The 21,224-nt window shown below is 34.6% G+C and overlaps 1 protein-coding gene across 1 annotated transcript in view; it reads left to right on the forward strand.

The window, feature by feature from the left end:
• DCAF6 (DDB1 and CUL4 associated factor 6) overlaps nucleotides 1-21,224 on the forward strand; it is a 156,847-nt gene that overhangs the window by 123,079 nt on the left and 12,544 nt on the right. The window contains exons 12-14 of the mRNA XM_011979919.1: nucleotides 2,603-2,718; nucleotides 4,159-4,245; nucleotides 4,474-4,801. Coding sequence (XP_011835309.1) covers nucleotides 2,603-2,718; nucleotides 4,159-4,245; nucleotides 4,474-4,801 — 531 coding nt within the window. The remainder of the gene's footprint in view (nucleotides 1-2,602; nucleotides 2,719-4,158; nucleotides 4,246-4,473; nucleotides 4,802-21,224) is intronic.

Raw genomic sequence — 21,224 nt, forward strand, 5'->3', positions numbered from 1 at the left:
CAGAAGGACAGTTAAAAAGCTATGGTAGTAAGAAAGGTTAGAGGTGGTGGTGGCTTAGACAAGAATGGGAGCAGTGGAGGTGGTTTAAAAAAAAAAAGTGATTGGATTCTAGATATATATTTGAAGGTGCAGCCAGTAGGACTTCTTTATAAGTCTTAGTGCCTGACCATTTAAAAATCGTGATGTTTGTGGCCCTTTTTCTTAATACATAATTAAGGTGACAGTAGGTCATCATGCTTATCACGTCTTTTCCATTCTCATGATTCTGTATACAAGGAGCTGGCGTCTTCTGAAGAATCTTATCTATACTTTTTGAGGTTTTTTTTTAGAGAAAATCATTAGTCCCATTCTTCTTTTGAATGCTACTTTTCCTTCTCTAAAAACTGACCATGAACTATATTCTCGTTCATCAATTTCTTATTTCTTTGTCAGAAAAGCAGTTTGCATTTTTTATTATTATACAAGTATTCAACATTCATTGTAAAACAAACAAACAAACAGGCAGAACTAAAAAAAAAAGTATACAGTCTTTTTCATCTATACCAGGATTGTGTCTTGCTTTTATTTTTTCTTTGGTAACAGATGAGGCAACAGAACATGCTAAGAGCTTGGACTGAAATTGACAAGTTTTTGAACCTCTCTAAATCTCAGTTTTCTCCCTTGAAAATGGGCATATTTAATAGAACCTACTTCATAGGTTTAGTATGAAGATTTAATGAGATCATGCAGAGAAAGTACATAGCACTTACTAGCACCTTGATTGGCAGCTGAGAAGGCCGTCAGTGACTGTTAGCTACAGTTCTCATCTTTTGTAAATTGTCTTTCAGATACTTTGCCCAGTTTTCTACTATGGTGTTTATCTTTTTCTTATTGCATTATTAGAGCTATTTATTTATTATAGAATTACATGAGGGTTATACCATTTGTCTTTCATTTGTTGCAAATATTTTTCCCAATTTGGTGTTTGTTTTTCAGTTTACTTACAGTGGTTTTGCCTTATGGTTTCTGCCTGTGATAGCATGCATGGGAAAGCCTTGTTAATCCTAGAATTAAAGGAAAAGGTTCTTCTTATATTCCTCTCATATTTTCTATAATTTGGTATCAAAAACTATATATTCCTTATAGAATTTATTTTCCCATAAAGTATAATGTGAAGCCATAGCTTTGGTTTTACCACATGGCTGTTTTCTTGTCTCATTACCATTTATTGAACAATCTTTTTGTTTCTGTGTGATTTAAAATGCCATATTAACATATGTTAAATATATTTACTCGGTTACTGTGTCTTTTCCACTAATATGTCTCTGTTCCTTTTTTATTTTAATTATCATAATGTATACAATGAGCGTTTTATTCATGCCTGAATCATAGCTTTCTCAATGGAAAAAATAAATATATATATACTACATTAGCTTTTCTTTGCCAGAATAGCTGTATATTCCTTTCTGATTTAAAAGAAATACAGGTTTATCTCACACACACACACACACACACACAAAATTCAGTGTAAAAAATTTACCTGTGGTAATCCTACTGACATGACACTCAACACAAGTGCATAGCCTTCCTGACATGTTTCTCTGCATATATACACCCATATGAATATACAGTTTTACTTAAATAATATTATATATGTACTCTCTCTCTCTTTTTTTTTTTTAAGTCAAATTGACTTCTGCAATCAGCCTAGAAGAGTTTTTGTCATGGCGAAAAGTCCATGATAGTTTGTATTGTTTATTGAGTTACTGGTATTTGTCTATAATTAGTGTTTTTTTAAGTTACTGTAAATCTTACTTTTTTCTTGTTTACATTTATTTTAAACTTAAAGAATTGTTGTGTTTCTATGAATTTAATTTAAATCTCAGTCAGATTGTTATACATGTCCTCTTTCTCATTCAGTCCTCTTCTTACACATATGCCATGATTTGTCACAGAATACTCATTGAAAATTATTTCTTTAAAAATTGGCCTTGTATTCTGCTATAGCCAGAAATGCTAATAGAACTATGGTCATCATCAGGTGAGTATTAAAACTGAAGCAGAAAATGTTACCCTGTCCTTCTACAGAACTATGATGCTCAGTCACCTGCCATATCTGAACAGCAGATCAGAACTGGAAGTGATCCACAGGGAGCAGTTCAAAAGATCAAAGAACTGGCCAGGCTTTTGTTCAAGTATTAATTTTTAAAGTAGCCTGGAATAACAGAGTCTAAGGGCGTATCATAAAAATCTGTGTAACCATTAAGGATTTGGATATGGTGAACCACCTGTAGTGAAGACAAGAAAGGTGACAATGTAGTTCACTTAAAACTCAATACAGAGACATGTAGAAATACATACTAGATAATAGAAGGATCCAAACAGTGAAGAAGCAGTCCCTTTATATTTTTAAATCTTTTTTTCAAGAGTAAAGTGTGTTGTGATAGTCATCTCGATTTGTTTGAAATGATGTTTACAAATGCTATTAAAGTAATAAATCCTACATTTTACTTGTATTGTGAATTTTTTGGTCTACCTCTCTAGTTGTAAAATACAAAAATTATCCTAAAAGATTGTATTTATTAACTTTTTGGTGGAATCACTTATCTTGTTTTGATGATAGGAGCAGTATAGCGTCAAGTTCTAGAGGAATTGGGAGCCATTGCAAATCTGAGGGTCAGGAGGAATCTTTGGTCCCACAGAGCTCAGTGCAACCCCCAGAAGGAGACAGTGAGACAAGTAAGATGTTATTTTGCTTTTGTTGTTATAAAACCCCAACATTGGATGTTTACCTACTTTTCTGTTCCCTTCGATGCTGTATTTTTGTTTCTTGTTTTTAATAAATTACTTTTGCTTCTGTAGTCCAGCTGTTAAAACTGATAGATAGCAGATCCAAAAGATGGGGACCTTAAGCAGTTAAAATGAGGAGATACAGTGAAGCACAGTCCTCTTTGTGGACACAGTGGCCAGGATAATTATTCATCATACTGTAAATGGATGAGATATAGATGTTAGTTTGAATTAATCTTTTTCATTTTTATACCTAGCAGTGAAATCTGCTGTATCTGTTTTGATTGTGTGTGTGGTTTATAGAGGGGGAAAAAGAAGTAGAATCTAAACAGGTTACGAGTGAATCTATTTAATACCTGAAGTGCCACTTAGGGGATTTTTCAGATCCCTTTTCTAGTAGAATATTTTTATAAGACAATGACATGAAATTTAATGTCTAGCACAGAGACTAGAACACAGTAAATGTTCAATAAATGCTTGATACATGAAGGAACAAATGGATTATATTTCTTATAAATGTTTAAGTACCTTAGTATAACAGAGTTTAAAATTAAATATGTGTAAGACAGCTATCTGGTAAGCAAATGTCCAATAAGGAATGTTAAAGACCGATCCTTCATGCATCTGACAGTTAAATTCCAGAATTAAGTATTTTCAATGGCCAAAACAGAATTTATAGTATGGTTAGCTTGACTACTTGTTCGTAATAGTTTAGATTTTACCAAGTACGTGATAGAGGGGCAGAAAAATGCTCAGTTTTAAGTTTAGATTTTGGGAAGCTTAGTAAAATGCAGGATCAAGTAATTTCAGCTGTAAGGGATAGTCTAAAGCAGAGATTCTGCACATAGAGTTAATGAAGCCCAATGCCTGGACATTAGGAAGAAGCAGTGGGCCCATCCATCCATGATAGTGTTTGTACAATTTTGTGTGCAAATACATATTTGCCTTGTACTGAGGGGAGGTTTTAGCTGAATGTTAAAGGTTCCTATGACTCAGAAAGGGTTAAGAACCGTTTATCCATAGGAAAGCTGGAGCATTAAGTTGATGTTTACTTTTCTAAAAGAATCTGGATTTAATGGTACATTTGGCCCCACATGCCCATAGATTCCATGGAAATACTCTCTCCCAAAATAACAATATGACAATAAAAAGGAACACAGATTTAAAAATAACAGTGTAGTAACCGTTTACATAGCATTTACGTTGTATTAAGTATTATAAGTAATATAGAAATGATTTACAGTATAAGGAAGGGTATGCATAGGTTATATACAAATATGCCATTATATATGAGGGACTTGAGGATCTACAGATTTTGGTATTTTCAGCGATTTTAGAACTAATACCTCATGGATACCAAGGGGTGACTGTAATTTGGTTTATTTACAGAAACTCCTGAAGAATCATCAGAGGATGTGACAAAATATCAGGAAGGAGTATCTGCAGAAAACCCAGTTCAGAACCATATCAATATAAGTGAGTTGCTCCCTTTAGATAATTGCTTTGTATGAGAAAATTAAAAGCCTTAATCTGTGTTAATCTCTCTAGAGTTAGAGACCATGTCCAAATGTGTTGTGGAATTTTCCTCCCCTTATAGAGGAATTAGATGTCATAGTAGAATGTGTTTGTCAGCTCTTAAGTTAGGTTAAATAATTAATATTGCCCACTTTACCACCTGTTACATACAACTTTATTTTCTGACAGCACAATCAGATAAGTTCACAGCCAAGCCATCGGATTCCAACTCAGGAGAAAGAAATGACCTCAATCTTGATAGCTCTTGTGGGGTTCCAGAAGAATCTACTTCATCTGAAAAAGCCAAGGAACCAGAAACTTCAGATCAGACTAGCACTGAGAGTGCTACCAATGAAAATAACACCAATCCTGAGCCTCAGTTCCAAACAGAAGCCGTCGGGCCTTCAGCTCATGAAGAAACATCCACCAGGGACTCTGCTCTTCAGGACACAGATGACAGTGATGATGACCCAGTCCTGATCCCAGGTGCAAGGTATCGAGCAGGACCTGGTGATAGGTTGGTAAATTTTTAATTAACATGAACTGTAAAAAATGTATTTCACGAGGATTTGTTTGAAGTCATGTAAGGGAATCTCTCCATTTTTGACAGTTGCTTCCTCTAAGAGTGTCTTTTTCGTATAAACCTAAAGAAACTTTACAGTTCACTGTAAATGATTTTAAGTATTATATTTTTTGAGCACTGTACATTAATAGGGAAATAAAAAGTCTTCATTCTCCTTATCTCTAGCACTGAGACCTGCTTCTGAATTTACACATCAAGAGAAAACAAGGTTAAGAATGACCCACAGGTTATTTATGAAGTCAAGGTTATACTTAGCTCTCAGATTATCTTGTAGATATCCAGGCCTCTATCAGTTTTGCTTTGGTTTTAATGTTAATTTTTTCCTGCTTTTCTATTGACCCTGGATTAAGGTAGTGTGTTAGTAGTTCTGTGTTTGGAAACACTGTTTTTCTTTGATTTCTACTAAACTTAGTGACTGAATTTAGAAAATGAAGAATTACACTAAATAAATACTGTAGCAGCAATAAAAAATTGAATTGCCAACATGTTTATATAGTTTTTCTATATTTTATGTGATCACAAGGATATATTTTCTTTTGTGGGAGATAAAATAAATTTTTAAAGTATACTGCATTTCATACTTATGGAAAACTATTTCTGTTATTAGTGCTATGATATCTCATTGTAAGTTCTGTCTTCTTTCAGAGAACCTAGTTTTAATCTTAAAATCCTAGTTTACAAAGGAGTGAGATTCTATTTGAAATCACGTTTTATATGCTCAATATATTGCTGTTTATAAGATACGCTAAAGTATCTGTCAACTGAAAAATATAATGAAAGATTAATTTACCACTTATAGTCAAGAACATAATGACGGGTTTGAGTACTGGTTTCACCACCTACCAGCAATGTTTTTTCATTCAAATTACTTAATGACTCTTAAAGATTCAGTTTCCTTATCTATAAAATAGGGTTATGATTATCTAAAATTATTGCAAGAATTTAAAAACATATCTATCAGTCAATCATGATGTGACGTGGCTCATATTAATAGCACTAATTAAATGATAGCTGTATTAAACAATCAAGATAGTCTATGAGGCCCCTTTAATTTTTAAAAGAATTATAGTAAAAATGACTCTAGGGGTACAGACTGACAGAAAACAGGCAAAAATCCTGAAGAGGATAGCTTGCAGTTCAAGGGAACTGCCTTTTCTTAACTATGAAAGGGTATGTTTCTTCCTTTAGTCATATTTGGGAAATGTTTACTTTGCCATGGTACTTTTTTTGTAGATACGAACCAAGAATTTCCTCCCATATTTATACTTAGAGATTAATCAGACATCTTCTCTTTACCTGTACACATTAATCTTGAACATTCTTAATATATATTTTAGGCAAGTAAGCCTTGGTTCTATTTCTTTCCATACCCAGAGGGAGTTCCTTAGAATGTTATTACCACTTTATATATGCAGATGAGATTAGCAAGCTTAGCACAATTTGAAAATCAAACTGATAATTTCCAAAACCCAGGGTTGAGAGCTAGATTCTATAATTTAAGCTTGTACCTTTATGGCCTTCCATTTATATAAATGAGCTAATGTCTTATTTTTCTATATTTAAGTAGTAGAACATGATACTGAGGTCATAATTGAAAATAAAATTTAAGTGCCCAGTTTCTAGTAATGTTTTTTATGGATATTAGACACTTTGAGAAAATCATAACTATTTAGCAGCTTCTGTGCAGGCTACTTATAACACTAATACCAAGCCTGCTTTATAGCTGAGGAAACTTAGGTGCTAAGCAAAGGGTTTTTGTATTCTAGACCTAAGGAGTTTTGTTTTTTGAAACACAGTACTGTAACATTAATGAGAAAGAAGGATTTGAGGGAGGGTGGGTCCTGGAGAATACAGAAACTGTAATCTTTCTATAGAGCTTTATCATCTTCGTAATCCTTAGATGATTTATATGTTTTAGGGATTCTTTTAGTGTTTAGATCTGTCACAAAGTTGGTTCCCAGTAACCTCATTGACCCAAGGAAACTCAGGTGCTGAACTGGACCAGCAGAATCTTTTAGAAGAGAGATAATCAGTGACAACAAACAGCCTGGAATTGATCCCACTTCATGCATATACTCTTGAATTCATACTCTCAGGATTAGATCCGGATTTGAAACCACTCTGGGATCATATTTAGTTCCCTGCTTTTTAAAAATTAAAGATTATTTAATATTCTGTACACTCATTTGAGTATTTAGCCTATGTTGGTCCTACATGGTATTTTGTTTTGTGAGATACAGTAGTAAACTTCCTGAAGAGTAACAGAAGAATGATAAAATTCTTATCCTTCAAGAAACTTAATTATTTATGAAGAAGAGAATACCCAAGCCACTTATAGGAACATAGAACACATTTAATATATGAAAGTAAATACAATTATGTGTGTGTGTGTGTGTGTGTGTATGTGTATGTATAAAGATGTGTATACTGAGGTAACTAGAAAGTGATTAGAGTAACAATTACATTAATTTTCCTTTGAGATTTGTATTATTTTCTAGCTCTTTACCAAAAAATTTGTAAATGGTGTAAATATTTCCTCTGACTTTTATCTCATTTTTTATAATTGTTAACTTTATTGGTACCATCCTGATTTATCTTGAACAACTGTAAAAAAGTGTACTTTTAATATTTCTGCACCTTTCTAAGGGCTCTTCATCATTGACACTCCTGCCAGTTTATCTTACTTCTCAATTTATTTGACTTTTATTCTAAAAAGAGAAAGTTTAAGAGATTTTGCTTCTTAAGAACATGAAAAGAATCACTTACCAGCTTGTAATTAGGCATATGATTTTGGAGAATTTCTGTTTCCTAAGAGACTAAGGGTTGTGAAGCTCTGTTGTAAAAATCATATTTGGTTCCTAGACTCCAAGGATACATTGCACACATGGATGAAAGGCCCACCTAAAAGGATGTATGTCTTAAAGTTCCCTCCATGCTGCCATTTGCAAAGCCCAGTCAATATTAGTTTAGTTGGAGTGGAGAAATGGTCCTAAAATTAAATATTATAAAAGTGTATACTTATTCTGTACTTTATATAAAGAACTATATAGTTTTTGTCCCAAATTTAATTTTTAAAATGAAACTTTAAAAAGCTTTATAGTAAGTCATTTCTGACACACATTTACTAAAAATATCAGAACAGTTCCTTGCAATACAGAGTAATGATTTTTAAAAAAAATTTGCTTTCTTATAATTTGGTTAAATAAATGACCCAGGTTTTCATTTTTGGGCTGAGATCAAGCATGAGAAGGAAATGTCTTAGAAAATGAAGACCTTAACAACTAACATAGATATTTTTAAATGGAATGCTCTTCTCATTAACTACAGCAAGTCTATATAAATGTAACTGGGAGTCTATAGCAGAGCAGCAGACTTACTCCTAAAGAGCCATAAGTATGTTAGACTTTGTTGGCCAGGAGACAAAATGGAGACCATTACGGTAGGTACCTATATGACCATTTAAAATATTACATTTAAAAATGTAAAAACTTTTCTTAGCCTAAGGTTCATTTCAAAAATTGGCATTTGGCAGAGATCTAGCCCAAGAGTCATAGCTTGCAAATACCTGCTCTGTAGTAATCAGTATTATAGAGAGAAGTCAAACTATAGTCTGTGGTAAAATACCTCTGCTGGCAGAAATCCAGAGTTTAAAACAATGAAATATATGAATCTCCACATATTTGGGTTCCCTGTAACTTTGTGTAAGGCAAGAACATAGAACAGTAAATGGGAAATAAATTGAAAAAAGACATAAAGAAATGTATGTTCTCTAGTCATGGTGTTTAAAAAAATAAAATTAGTCCTAATGTCAAAAATAAGTCTGACTTAGGAAAAAAGCAAAACAAAACAAAAAAATAGTGTGTGTATCTCTTAGTGATTTTATATACTGTATTTATTTATTTCATTTTGTTTTATTTTTTGAGACAGGGTTTTGCCCTGTTGCCCAGGCTGGAGTGCAGTGGTACAGTCATAGCTCACTGCAGCCTCATACTCCTGGGCTCAAGCGATCCTGCTCCCTCAGTCTCCCAAGTAGCTGGGATTACAGATGCATGTTGCTGCACTCTTTATTTATTTATTTTTTTTAGTTTTAGAAGAGGCAGTCTCACTATGTTGACCAGGCTGGTCTTGAACTCCTGGCCTCAAGCCTCAGCCACCCAAAGTGCTGGGGGACTGCAGGCATGAGCCACCGTGCCTGGCCATATACTGGGTTAAGAAACATATATATATGCCCTTGGAATGAAAAGAGTGTAGTTGAGTTCTCTGTTTAGATAATCTTCATGTAAGTTTTTCTTTTTTTTCTTTTTTTGAGATGGAGTCTTCCTCTGTCACCCAGGCTGGAGTGCAGTGGCGCAATCTTGGCTCACTGCAAGCTCCACCTCCCAGGTTCATGCCATTCTCCTGCCTCAGCCTCCCAATTAGCTGGGACTACAGGCACCCACCACCACGCCCAGCTAATTTTTTGTATTTTTAGTAGAGACAGGTTTTCACTGTGTTAGCCAGGATGGTCTCGATCTTCTGACCTCGTGATCTGCCTGCCTCGGCCTCCCAAAGTGCTGGGATTACAGGTGTGAGCCACTGTGCCTGGCCCATATAATTTTTTTTTTTTTCTTTTACAATGCCAAATCTGTTGTAAATTATTTGATGGCCTGGTTGGTAGCTCTTACTGTTTCTAAACTCAAGAGAAAACCTAAATTACTCTCTGAAGAAGACAAGCATCTAAGAAAGCTTCCTGAATAAGTCCTCACATAGTCTCTTGAATAGTTTTTAATTATATCCTCAGTTAGGATGATCTAATAATTTTTTCCCTAAAGAGTGATAATATTAACCCTGTATTGCCCTGTAATAAGTTTTAGAAGTATTATTTTCATAGAAATTTGGTTCCATATACCTACTCTGGACCATGGAGCATAGCCCTCACTTTTAAAGCCAAAATTCCTTGTACTGTAAATTTGGCAGCATTTATTCAGTCATCATTATAACCACGCTTTCCGTGTTTCTCATTATTGCAGTTTACTCTTTATTAAAGAAAATTGCAGAGAGACAAGAAATAGTCAAAGAGAAAGAACTGGACTCCTAGGAAGTTAAAAACCATGTTATTCTTTGTTTATTTGTTATATAGTCTTGTGGTTAGGCCAAGTGAGTCAGCTTAGGGCTTCATTAGTTATTTTCCAAAGAGCTCCTCAGCTTTGAGGAGCGTATAGGTGTTCCCGTGGATGGTATTCGTAATAAGCCAGTGCAGTTTCCCATACTGTGACAGGATTGGGTTCTGATTTATTTAAAAGATAAAAGGGATTAAGTGCAATGTCTTCCTTCTATTTTATCTTCAATGAGTGTTTCTGTTCGCTTAATTTCTTCATATACATTTAGTTGACTGACATATTCCTTGCTTAATGTCCTAAGTCACAAAGGGAAACAAAAGTTTTTTTAAAATTGAGATGATTGATGATTTAAAAAGGTGACCTTAATGCTTTAAATATTTGGTTCTTTGAAGTCTTTGTAAGTGATTTCAGTTATTGTGTTCCCTTCACTAGATTTAATATCAGAGGAACAACAATAGGTGATAGAATAATGAGGTAATTCAGTATATTCCTTCATTATTTTTTTCTATGATGGATTTGCCAGGTCCTCTTTTGCCACAGCTAACCACCTTTCTTATTAACAGTTAATACTTCCTTTGAACTTACTGAACTCTAAGTGCTAAGCATTGTAAAGCAGGTCGCTTTCCACAAACTATATTTAGCTGCATGCACTGCATGGGGATAGAATGAAAAGAAATTTCCTGTGTGCAGATATAACTGATGTTCACTTCAAATGTGTCATATGACAAAGTAACTATAATCTGAAATGATGTACTTTAAATATCAGTTACTCTTTTTGGATATTTTGTTGAAGAATGCAATTTATGGTTTTTTAATTTGATTGGGATAACAATGATCAACTTTTTGTTATTCATATATGCTCCTTTTCCTTGAGCTCAATAACTAAAAATGTACTTAAGTCTAAATCTGTGTATAGGTTTCTGATTTTTGAAAGAAAGTTGTTTCCTTATAAATAGTTTAGAAATAGTGTCACATCAAGATGATATATAATCCTCAAGCACTTCTCTAATTCTGACAATGGGGCATATTTTTGGGTAGATCTTTAAAGTGAACCTCAATCACATCAATCACCTACTCAAAACCTGGTTTGCTGACAAAAGCAACCTTGTACTTAACTCTAGAGGGATGTATCTGTTATTTACATCAGTTTCTAAAACAGAGTTGAACATGAAACATACAGCAACAATCAGAAATGTAAAGTTTGTAGAGTTCCCAATGAAAAATGCAGAAGTCATGAAATAAGCCAAAAAATATAATAGATGTATGGAAATTTCTGGTTATGGTTCATTCTCAGGAGAATTCTCAACTACAAGTCTCAAATTTGTTTTTGCTTCTCAAACTTGTTTTATTTTTGTGTTGTTGTTTCTAGCCTGTTTTAACATTAAGGTATATTTGAAGTAACTTTTTCAAATTATTACTAGTTATCACTTTCTTTTTTTTTTTTTCCAAGGTGTATACTTGCTCTGTTGCCCGGGCTGTAGTGCAGTGGCACAATCCCAGCCCACTACAGCCTCCGCCTCCAGAGTTCAAGTGATTCTCCTGCCTCAGCCTCCTGAGTATCTGGGATTACAGGCGCCCACCACCGGGCCCAGCTAATTTTTGTATTTTTAGTAGAGACAGGGTTGGTCACCATGTTAGTCAGGCTGGTCTTGAACTACTGACATCAAGTGATCTGCCCATGTTGGCCTCCCAAAAGTGCTGGGATTACAGGCATGAGCCAGCGCACCTGGCCTAGTTATCAGTTTCTAATTAATTATATGACAATAAAATGGAATTTGCTTTAGAGTTTTTTGATATGCTGATTTATACTTTTTATCCCAAGTACACAAAGCTGGTTTCTGCTTTCATAATGAAAATTGCAACTATAAAGTATCATGATGCTTTGAGTTTTAGAAAAGCTAAAACACTAACGTGGAGATTATCATGAACTGATAAACAATGGTAAAGCAGAAAATGTAACAGTTACTTCCATATAGAGTGAATGAGGTGAGACTCATTCTTCTCTACCTCATTTATTTCTTATGTAGAGATTATCTGGTGGAAGCTTCTAATTATAAGGCAGTATTTTCCTGCTTCTCCTTTTAGCAATTGGAGATGTTCAAAGAATGTAAACTGCTTAAGATAGACAAAATTAAAAAAATAAAATTATCACAGATGTTTATATCTACTGTCCATTATGACTAGTCTTCATTAGGGACTGTCTTACAGTGTTTGGGGAATGTGATTTACTGTAATCTGCTAAGATTCTGAATGATAGGTGCCATATTTCTTTGAATAGTAAATAAAGTGGTAGTCATCCCCTACTTTTATTACCTCATCACCTCTTTCCTGGTCTATTGAGGGAGTTCTCCAACTCTTTCTACTCCTGCTTTCAGTATTTCTCCATTGTTTATGATATAAAGAAGAGACAAACCCAGCTTCCTTGCCTGGTATGTAGGGCACTTCTTCTTATAGCTGCTGCCAAAAATTGGTCATGCTCTCTACATTGCCATACTTGGAGTGTCACTGGATACATTCAGAGGACTATTGGAGTTCTCTGAATACATTATACTGCCTTAAGCCAGTGTGTCTTTACATACTCTGAGCCTTCTAACAGAAAAGACCTCCCATCACTGTTACCATCATTTGGGTCACCTCATCTTTCAACATCATCTTAAGCTACTTTTCCTGGCCCATATATTCCCTAATCAAAAATATGGGCCCTTATATACACCTACTGTACTACCTGTCAGAGTTCATTGTATATTTGTATGTTTTCATATATAAGAATGTAAGCACTTTTAAGGACAGTGTAATACATACAGGCACACAGAAATAAAAGTTGGCAAAGACACCTTTTTGTCAAAAACTCTAGCTAACTAAATTTTTATTCGTATCTCCCTGCATGATACGGGTTTTTGCTTTTTTTCTCTGCTTCCTGAAACTTGAATGAGAAACCAGTGAATTACTGTTTCAGGGGTCCCACGGCCTCTCCACACATTTGATTGCTTGCTACACTTCAATCATGGCTATAATTTATTATGGCAAGGAAAAAAGATCAGACAGAGTGGAAGAATCCAGGCACAATGTTCCACTGTTCTCTCTTTCAGAATGTGCACCTCCCTTCCCAATAAAATACAGTAATACTTGTGTAGTTTTTCTGCCCTAGTGAAGCCTGCTTATAACTCAAAATCCAGGGTGTTTACTGGGGGCTGGTTATGTAGACACCTCTGCCTGTGTGCCTAACCACAGTCACCTGAATTCCAGACCCAGAAGGAAAGTAGGTGTTCACCACAAATCATGTTACTTTTGCAGTTTACGCAAGCTGGCCCCGCAGGGTTGTATCCCAGGCAGGCAGAGCAACGTAACATGCCAAAAGTCAAGTTCTCAGACACCAGCCAAGGGCCAGCCTTATAAGCAGACCCTTCTAAAGATAGCAGCATCAGACCTGCTATCCCTTACTTTTGTTTACTAATACATTGTAAGGCAAAGAATCCAGTTTCTTGCCCCCACAAAAGAGCGGAAACAGCAAGATACTGTCTAGCAACCTATCTCCCTCACTTATTTCAGATGCTTGTAAAGATACGTGTTGAAGTGACAGAAGTTCTAACATATAGACCTTTTTTGTTGATAAAGCTAGACAATGCTGATATATTAATAGTATCTTAGTTCATTTCCTGTTGCTTATGATAGAAATCTTCTGGGTAATTAATAAAAGAAATGCATTTTTTACAGTTACGGAGGCTGGGAAATCCAAGGTAGCAGGGCCACAGAGCCTTCTTGCTAGCAAGGACTCTGCAGAGTCCCGAGCTGGCACAGGAGATCACATGATGAGAAGGCTAAGCTCAGGCTTCTCTTCCTCTTCTTATAAAGCCACCAGTCCCCACTGCCATGATAATCTGTTAATCTATAAGTAGATTAATTCATTCTTGAGAGCAGAGCCCTCATGATCCAATCACCTTTTAAAGACCCCACCGCTCAATACTGCCACATTGGGAATTAAGTTTCACCATGAGTTTTGGAGGGGACATGCAAACCATAGCACATAGTTTTTACTATAAACCAAGTGTGTGTTTTAAAGCACTTAAAATGTTTATCTTTTAATAACTTTTTTCTAGACTCTTATTTATAGCATTCAATTGGACTGCAAACATTTTAAAATTTATAATTTAAATGAAAATTTTAACTTCACCCTGGCTGAATAATCACAGGTTGTATATAAGAAGATTCAAATTAATGAGGTTTTCTTTTCTAAGAACTGCTAAGCTAATATAAGAAAAATGTATACATAGTGTAAATTAAAAGAACTTACTGGGTTTTTGTTTTTGGTTTTGTTTTTGTTTTTTTTTGAGGTGAAATCTTGCTCTGTCGCCCAGGCTGGAGTGCGGTGGTGCAATCTCGGCTCACTGCAACCTCTGCCTGCCGGGTTCAAGCAGTTCTCCTGCCTCAGCCTCCCAAGTAGCTGGGACTACAGGCATGCACCACCATGCCCAGCTAATTTTTTGTATTTTTAGTAGAGATGGGGTTTTTAACTTGATATACTGAAGAACAGTGTATTCAGAATTATAATGAGCATTTCCAATGAACCATAAATACATGGAATTTAATCTATTCTTTTAATATCCTTTTTCTTATTTATGCCTGGAGAATGCATCTTTAACACATACCCATAGCAACTTTAATTCTTATAGCAAAGTTTTATAGTTACTGTGAAAGTAGAGACATAGAAATGTAATAATTGTTGCAGAGACTCTTCTATTGAAGGAGATGGTGGTGAGGATAGCTTTCCTATGTTTATAAGAACCTAGATCTTCAGTCTTTGAATTGAAAAAAATCAAGCTCAAGTTTTTTATAATAAATTCACACTCAATTTATTTTTGAGTGGAATAATTTAATTACAAAATTAAGAAGATGAAGGTCACTGTTGTCCAAAGTGTTCTGATGCTCTATAATGTGGTCACAAAATTTGGGAAATACTACATTGTGTATACATCTTTGTGAGATTCACAAGAACTTGTGGCATAATAAAGCCTCTGAGAAGACTTGCAGCAAAGAAACCTCTTTAAGCTTTGTTTAGTATATCATTTTCCACACTTACTTTATCATAAGCCTATTTTGTGGAATACCTACAAAAATCCCAAGTTTGAGAAGTGCTCTGCTTCCAGATTATTCTAACTACATTCTAGACAAGTATTGAGTTCCTTAGAAACCTGGACTAGGAGAAGCTTTTATTTCCCTTTAGTGTTTCACTGTGTGTTTTGCACAGCAAATAATTTCTTTCTACAAATTTATTCAAAATTCGCCTGCTATAATTCTAGTCATGTTCTTGTATTCTATCCATAGTACAGTATCCTTTATATAATAACCTTGTTTGGTAACTGAATTACTTAAGTCATTTCATTCCTGGTCTATCCTCTCCTAATCTTTGATTATGCTGTTTTTCCCACCCTAAAAAGTCTTTGTTCTCTTGTAAGGTATTTTACTCATACCTATAATATCAGTTAATTTGTGCCCTTCTACCTATGTGTAATGGTGTTTTATGAAAGGGTTTACCATCTTGAAAATGGTATGCAAAGTAATTCATTTTTTAGTGCTCTTTAGTGAATTTCTCCTTATTTTAGCCTAGTTTTTTACTAAATGTGACTAGTACTTTTAAAAGGGGTTTATAGACTGTTTCATGTAACTTCATACTTTAACCTTGGAGTTATCTCCAAGATTCCAGATTTCCTGGAATATGCAATAGTAAAATACAAAGTCAGGAGTCTACGTTTTATTTTCTTAGGTTAGTTGTACATCCTTCAGATTTACTGTCTTTTTCTCCATTAATGTTTCTTCCAAATAGAATAATAATTGATACTTTGAGCTGTTTTGTTATTACTTTGAAATTGCTGGATAATCAATTTTTTACCTATTATTTTGTTACTTCAATAAACCTCTTATGTGCTAGATACTCTGATGGGTGCTGGTGATAATGATAACACAACGCCTACCCTCCTTGAACTCTCAGTCCAGTGGGATACACAGACACATATACATAGTTATAATACAGTAATTGCATTGACAGAGCTTTGCAGGGCTTTGAGAGTATTAAGGACCCCCTCATCTAACCTGAGGAAGGGGAGAATTGTATTTTTATAATTCTTGGTTTATGACACACTATTATTGTTAGTTCATACTTGGTTCCTTTTCTTTCTTTAGATACCCACGAGCCCACCAACCAATCCAAGAACTAAAAAACTCGCTGTAACTTAAAATCTACCTGTTCACCCTATTTTGTCCATCTGCCTACCACACCAGTGGTAACCAGTGTGTGAATGTTATGGTTATCATGCCTTGCTTTACAAAACAAAACATAAACATATAAACATAAATTTTTACCCACTTTTGAACTTTAAATAAAAGTGATGTCATACTGTATACAAGACTGGGGCTTTTTTTTTTTCTCAGATATTATCTTACTATGATTCATCCATGTTATATGTAGCTCTTGCCCAGTCATTTTTACTGCTATCTAATAATAAGTTTGACTAAACCACAGTTTATCCATTTTTCTGTTAATGGACATTTAGGTTGTTTCTAGTTTTTGGTATTAACAGTGCCGCTTTGAGCATTCTCAAATATTTCTCCTGATAACGAAGTTTTTCTTGGGTATATACCTAGGAATGGACCATTTACAAAATAATTTAAAATTGTTCTCCAAAGTGGGAGTGTAAATTAAATACAATATATAACAGTATTTTTTAAAAATCATGTTTATTCACATCACTGATTCTTGTCACATATCTTGATTTTTCTAATTGATTTGGTGTACAGTAATATCTCGTGGTCTTGATGTTCGTTGCCCAATTTACAAAGAAGATTATGCATCTCTTGTTTTTCAGCCTGATCTCTTGATCTGTTTGTTTGTTTGTTTGTTTTTGAGATGGAGTCTCGCTCTGTCACCAGACTGGAGTGTAGTGGCACGATCTCAGCACACTGCAACTTCCACCTCCCAGGTTCAAGTGATTCTCCTGCCTCAGCCTCCCAGGTAGCTGGGATTACAGGTGCATGCCACCACACCCGGCTAATTTTTGTATTTTTAGTAGAGATGGGGCTTCACTGTGTTAGCCAGGCTGGTGTCGAACTCCTAAATCTCAAGTGATCCACCTGCCTCAGCCTCCCAAAGTGCTGGGATTACAGGCGTGAGCACTGCACCCGGTCCTGATCTGGTTTTCTACTGGGTTGTTTTAATTGAGTTGTTTTTCTTTTCCTTATTGATTTATAAGAATTCTTAATGCATTTTTGATACTAATCCACTATCATGTATTAGTGTACAAATATTTTTTCTATTTTATGATGTTTTTCACTGTTTTTAGGCTGTTTCTTGATGAACCATTTTTAATTTTCACATAGTTAAGTTTTATCGATCTTTTATGCTTATCACTTTCTTTTATTTACAAAGTCCTTATCTGGAATTTTAAAATTTATCTATATTTCCTTTTGAAGTTTTACTTTTGACATTTAAGTTACTAATTTATTTGGGAATGATTTTTGTTTATGATGTATATGTGTAACTTTTCCCTGCCCCATTTAGATAGCCAGTTTTTCCCCTGTTCATTTATGAAATGGTTAATTTTCCCAGTGATCTGCTATCCCACGTATGTCATATTACAAAGATTTATATAACACAAATCTGTTTCTAGGCTGTTTTGTTTCATCAGACAATTTGTCTCTCTATCAGTATCATACTTTTGTAATTATTATAGCTTTGTAATAAATCTTAATGGCCGCTAAGGCAAGACCCTTCTTTCTCTTTATTCATTTTTAGAAGGATCTTGGCTATTCTTTGTCCTTTGGTTGATTTTATTAAGTTCTACAAATAAGTCATCAGAATATGCTTATAGTTGTAATAAATTTGTAAAATAAATTTGGGTGAAAATTGTTTATCTTTACTGTACAATGTTATATCTACAATTATTTAGGCCTTTTTTTCTTTTTTCCTTGAGACAGGGTCTTGCTCTGTCGCCCAGGCTGGAGTGCAGTGGCATGATCACGGCTCACTGCAGTTTCGACCTCCTGGGCTCAGGCAATCCTCCCACCTCAGCTTCCTGAGTAGCTGGGACCACAGATGTGTGCCACCACTCCTGGCTTATTTTTTTGATTTTTTCGTGGAGATGGGGTCTCACTATGTTGCCCAGCCTGGTTTCAAACTCCTGAGCTCAAGGGATCCTCCTGTCTTAGCCTCCCAAACTGCTGGGATTATAGGTGTGAACTGCTATGCTCAGCCTAGGCCTTTTAGAAAATATCTTTCAGTAACATTTTATTTTTCTGTGAACAAGTTTTACACATATTTTTTGTAACTTAAAGACACTTTTGGTTGCTGTTATAAATGCCTTCTTTTTAAAATTTAGGCTAATTGTCCCTTGCTGATATTTAGAAATGCAGTTAACTTGTATATGATTATGTATCCAGCCACATTCCTTTTCTATTATTTGTATTAATTGGCCCATAGATTTCTTGAGTTTTGGTTTTTGTTGTTGTTTTGAGAGATAGATCCTTGTTTTGTTACCCAGGCTGGAATACATGACATGATCTTAACTCACTGCATCCTGGAACTACTGGGCTCAAGCCATCCTCCCACCTCAGCCTCCCAAATAGCAGGGACTACAGGTGTGTACCACCATGCCCAGCTAATTTTTTTCACCTTTTTTTAGAGATGGGCTTACTGTGTTGACCAGGCTGATCTTGAACTCCTGGGCTCAAGCAGCCCTCCTGCCTCAGACTCCCGAGTAGCTGGGATTACTGGGGTGAGCCACCGTTCCTGGCCTAGAGCATATTTTTTAAATGAACATTTATGCTTTGATACAGTTCTCATTTATTCATAATTATTACTACCTCATTTACTAATACAGCCTTAATTTTGTCCATACATCTTGTTTTAAATGATTTGAAGCTGGGCACGGTTATTCATACCTGTAATCCCAGCACTTTGGGAAGCTGAGGTGGGTGGATCACTTGAGGTCAGGAGTCCGAGACCAGCCTGGCCAACATGGTGAAACCCCATCTCTACCAAAAATACAAAAATTAGCCAGACGTGGTGGAGGCCTGTAGTCTGAGATCCCGCCACTGCACTCCAGCCTGAGTGATAAAATAATTGGTTTGAGCTGCCATCTAAATTCTTGTTGCATAATTTTTTCCCATTTATAGCTCTTATGTCCTTTGGCTTAGCAACACAGTTATTTCTTCTACTACCTATAACTCTACTTTCTTAGCAAAAGAGTTTTTTCTTTATTAGTTTCTTGCTAATCACATATTTGTAACTGATTCATTGTTCCTTTTTCTTCCATTCAGAAACATGATAGAGAGATCCAAGCCTATGTGTCTTAAGTATGTCTCTTTCGAGAATATTTGACCTCTCTACCCTTCCCATTCTCACCTCCCAATCAGAAAGAGATAGAGTAAACTAAACATGTCAGCTTTTCTGGGAGTTTCTAACTGTATCTAACTTAAAAATGTATGTGGAGATTCCTTTTTCTTTGATATACTTAGCATAGAAAAAAGTTTTTAAAACACTTTTTTAAGTAAGTCTGTGTAACTTAAAGTATACCATTTTAGTTGATGAAAAAGTAAACATCTTTTTATTATGAAAGTAGAAGTATACAATTGTTACATCATTATTTTAAAAATTGTTAGTCATAATTTAATGTCCATCTTTCCAAACCCTTTCTATGCATATATAGTTTTATTCTATGAATTATTCTTTAGCCTGTGTTTTTGATTAAGCAGTATAATGGTGATATCTTTCATGTGGTTGTTTATGGATCATTCATATCCTTTTTAATGGCTGCATAAGTATTTCGTTGTATGGATGTGGCATAATTTATTTAACCTATTCTTTCTATATGAGTATTTAGATTATTTCCAATATGTCTCAATTACAGTTGTGCAGTGAAAAAAAGTTTATGTATTTACATATTTAAATTTTTCTATAATATACATTTTTTAAAAAGTTAAATTGCTGAGTCAAAGCTTGTATTATTTTATATCTTTTCAAAAATATATTTTACTGGAACTTTACACTATGGGTGGGAGTGTAAATTTATACAGCCACTTTGGAAAACCACAAATAGATCTTCAGTTTGAGAGTATCTATTAAAGCAGAACATTATGCACATACTGAGGTCCAGCAGCTCTTCTTCTAGGGATATATCCAACATAAGTATGTACATAGTTCGCCAAAAGACATACACAAATGTGGATAGTAGCCTAATATTAGTAATCAAAAATGTTGACAACCCAATGTCCACCAACAGTAGAATGGATAAATATTAATATATTTATACCAAGTAATACTCTGCAGCAGAAAGGATGAATAAACTACAGCCAAGTACAACATGGATGAATCTTACAAACATAATTTTGAGCTAAAGAAGCTAGACACAAAAAAATATAATGTATTATGCCACTTAATTAAAGTTCACAAGCAGGCAAAATTAATTCATGATATCAGAAGTCAGAATAATGGTTTCCTTTAAAAGGAACAGTAATGATGGGAATGGGGCACTTAGGAGACTTCAGGAAATCTGGTTATACTGTTTCTAAATACTGGTGCTGATTATATGGACCTGTTTTGTTTGCGAAAATTCATTGAGCTTTTTACCTTATGATTTTCAACTTTCCTGTATATGTGTTATATTTAGTAAAAAGTTTACAATATCTTTTTTATGTGTAAAAACCACTTCAGACTCCTGTCAGTAATGCCTGTTTTCCTGAACTCTTACCATTCTCATATACATAAAAGTCTTTTCAATCTAATAAACATTTGAAGATCAGTTTTTTGTTTTTATCCTATTGTTAGTGAGACTGAGCATCTTTTATATACTTGTTATCTGTTATGAGATCTGTTTTTCTTACTGATTTGTAAACTTTTTAAAGATTATGGACATTTGGTCTATTATGTGTCAAAATATAATATTTTAAATAAATTCAAACTGACAAAATTATTAAGTAATATGTGTTAGGAGAAGTTTACTTTAATAGTTAAATCAGTTTTTAAGAATCCTTTGTTCTTCAGTCTCATTTCTGTCACCAAACCATTTCTTAGGAGAGTAAAATCTGCTTCATTAGTTCCAAATCCATAATATGGAGTCCATAAAGAAGATGCTATTTGAAGGTCCTTGTTTTATTGCTTATATATTAATATTTATTCTCTTTTTTTTGTTTTTTGTTTTTTCTTTTTCTTTTTCTTTTTTTTTTTTTTTTTTGAGACAGAGTCTCGCTCTGTCACCCAGGCTGGAGTG

This window comes from Mandrillus leucophaeus, unplaced genomic scaffold, assembly GCF_000951045.1.
Source record: "Mandrillus leucophaeus isolate KB7577 unplaced genomic scaffold, Mleu.le_1.0 Scaffold207, whole genome shotgun sequence".
NCBI classification, from domain to species: domain Eukaryota; kingdom Metazoa; phylum Chordata; class Mammalia; order Primates; family Cercopithecidae; genus Mandrillus; species Mandrillus leucophaeus.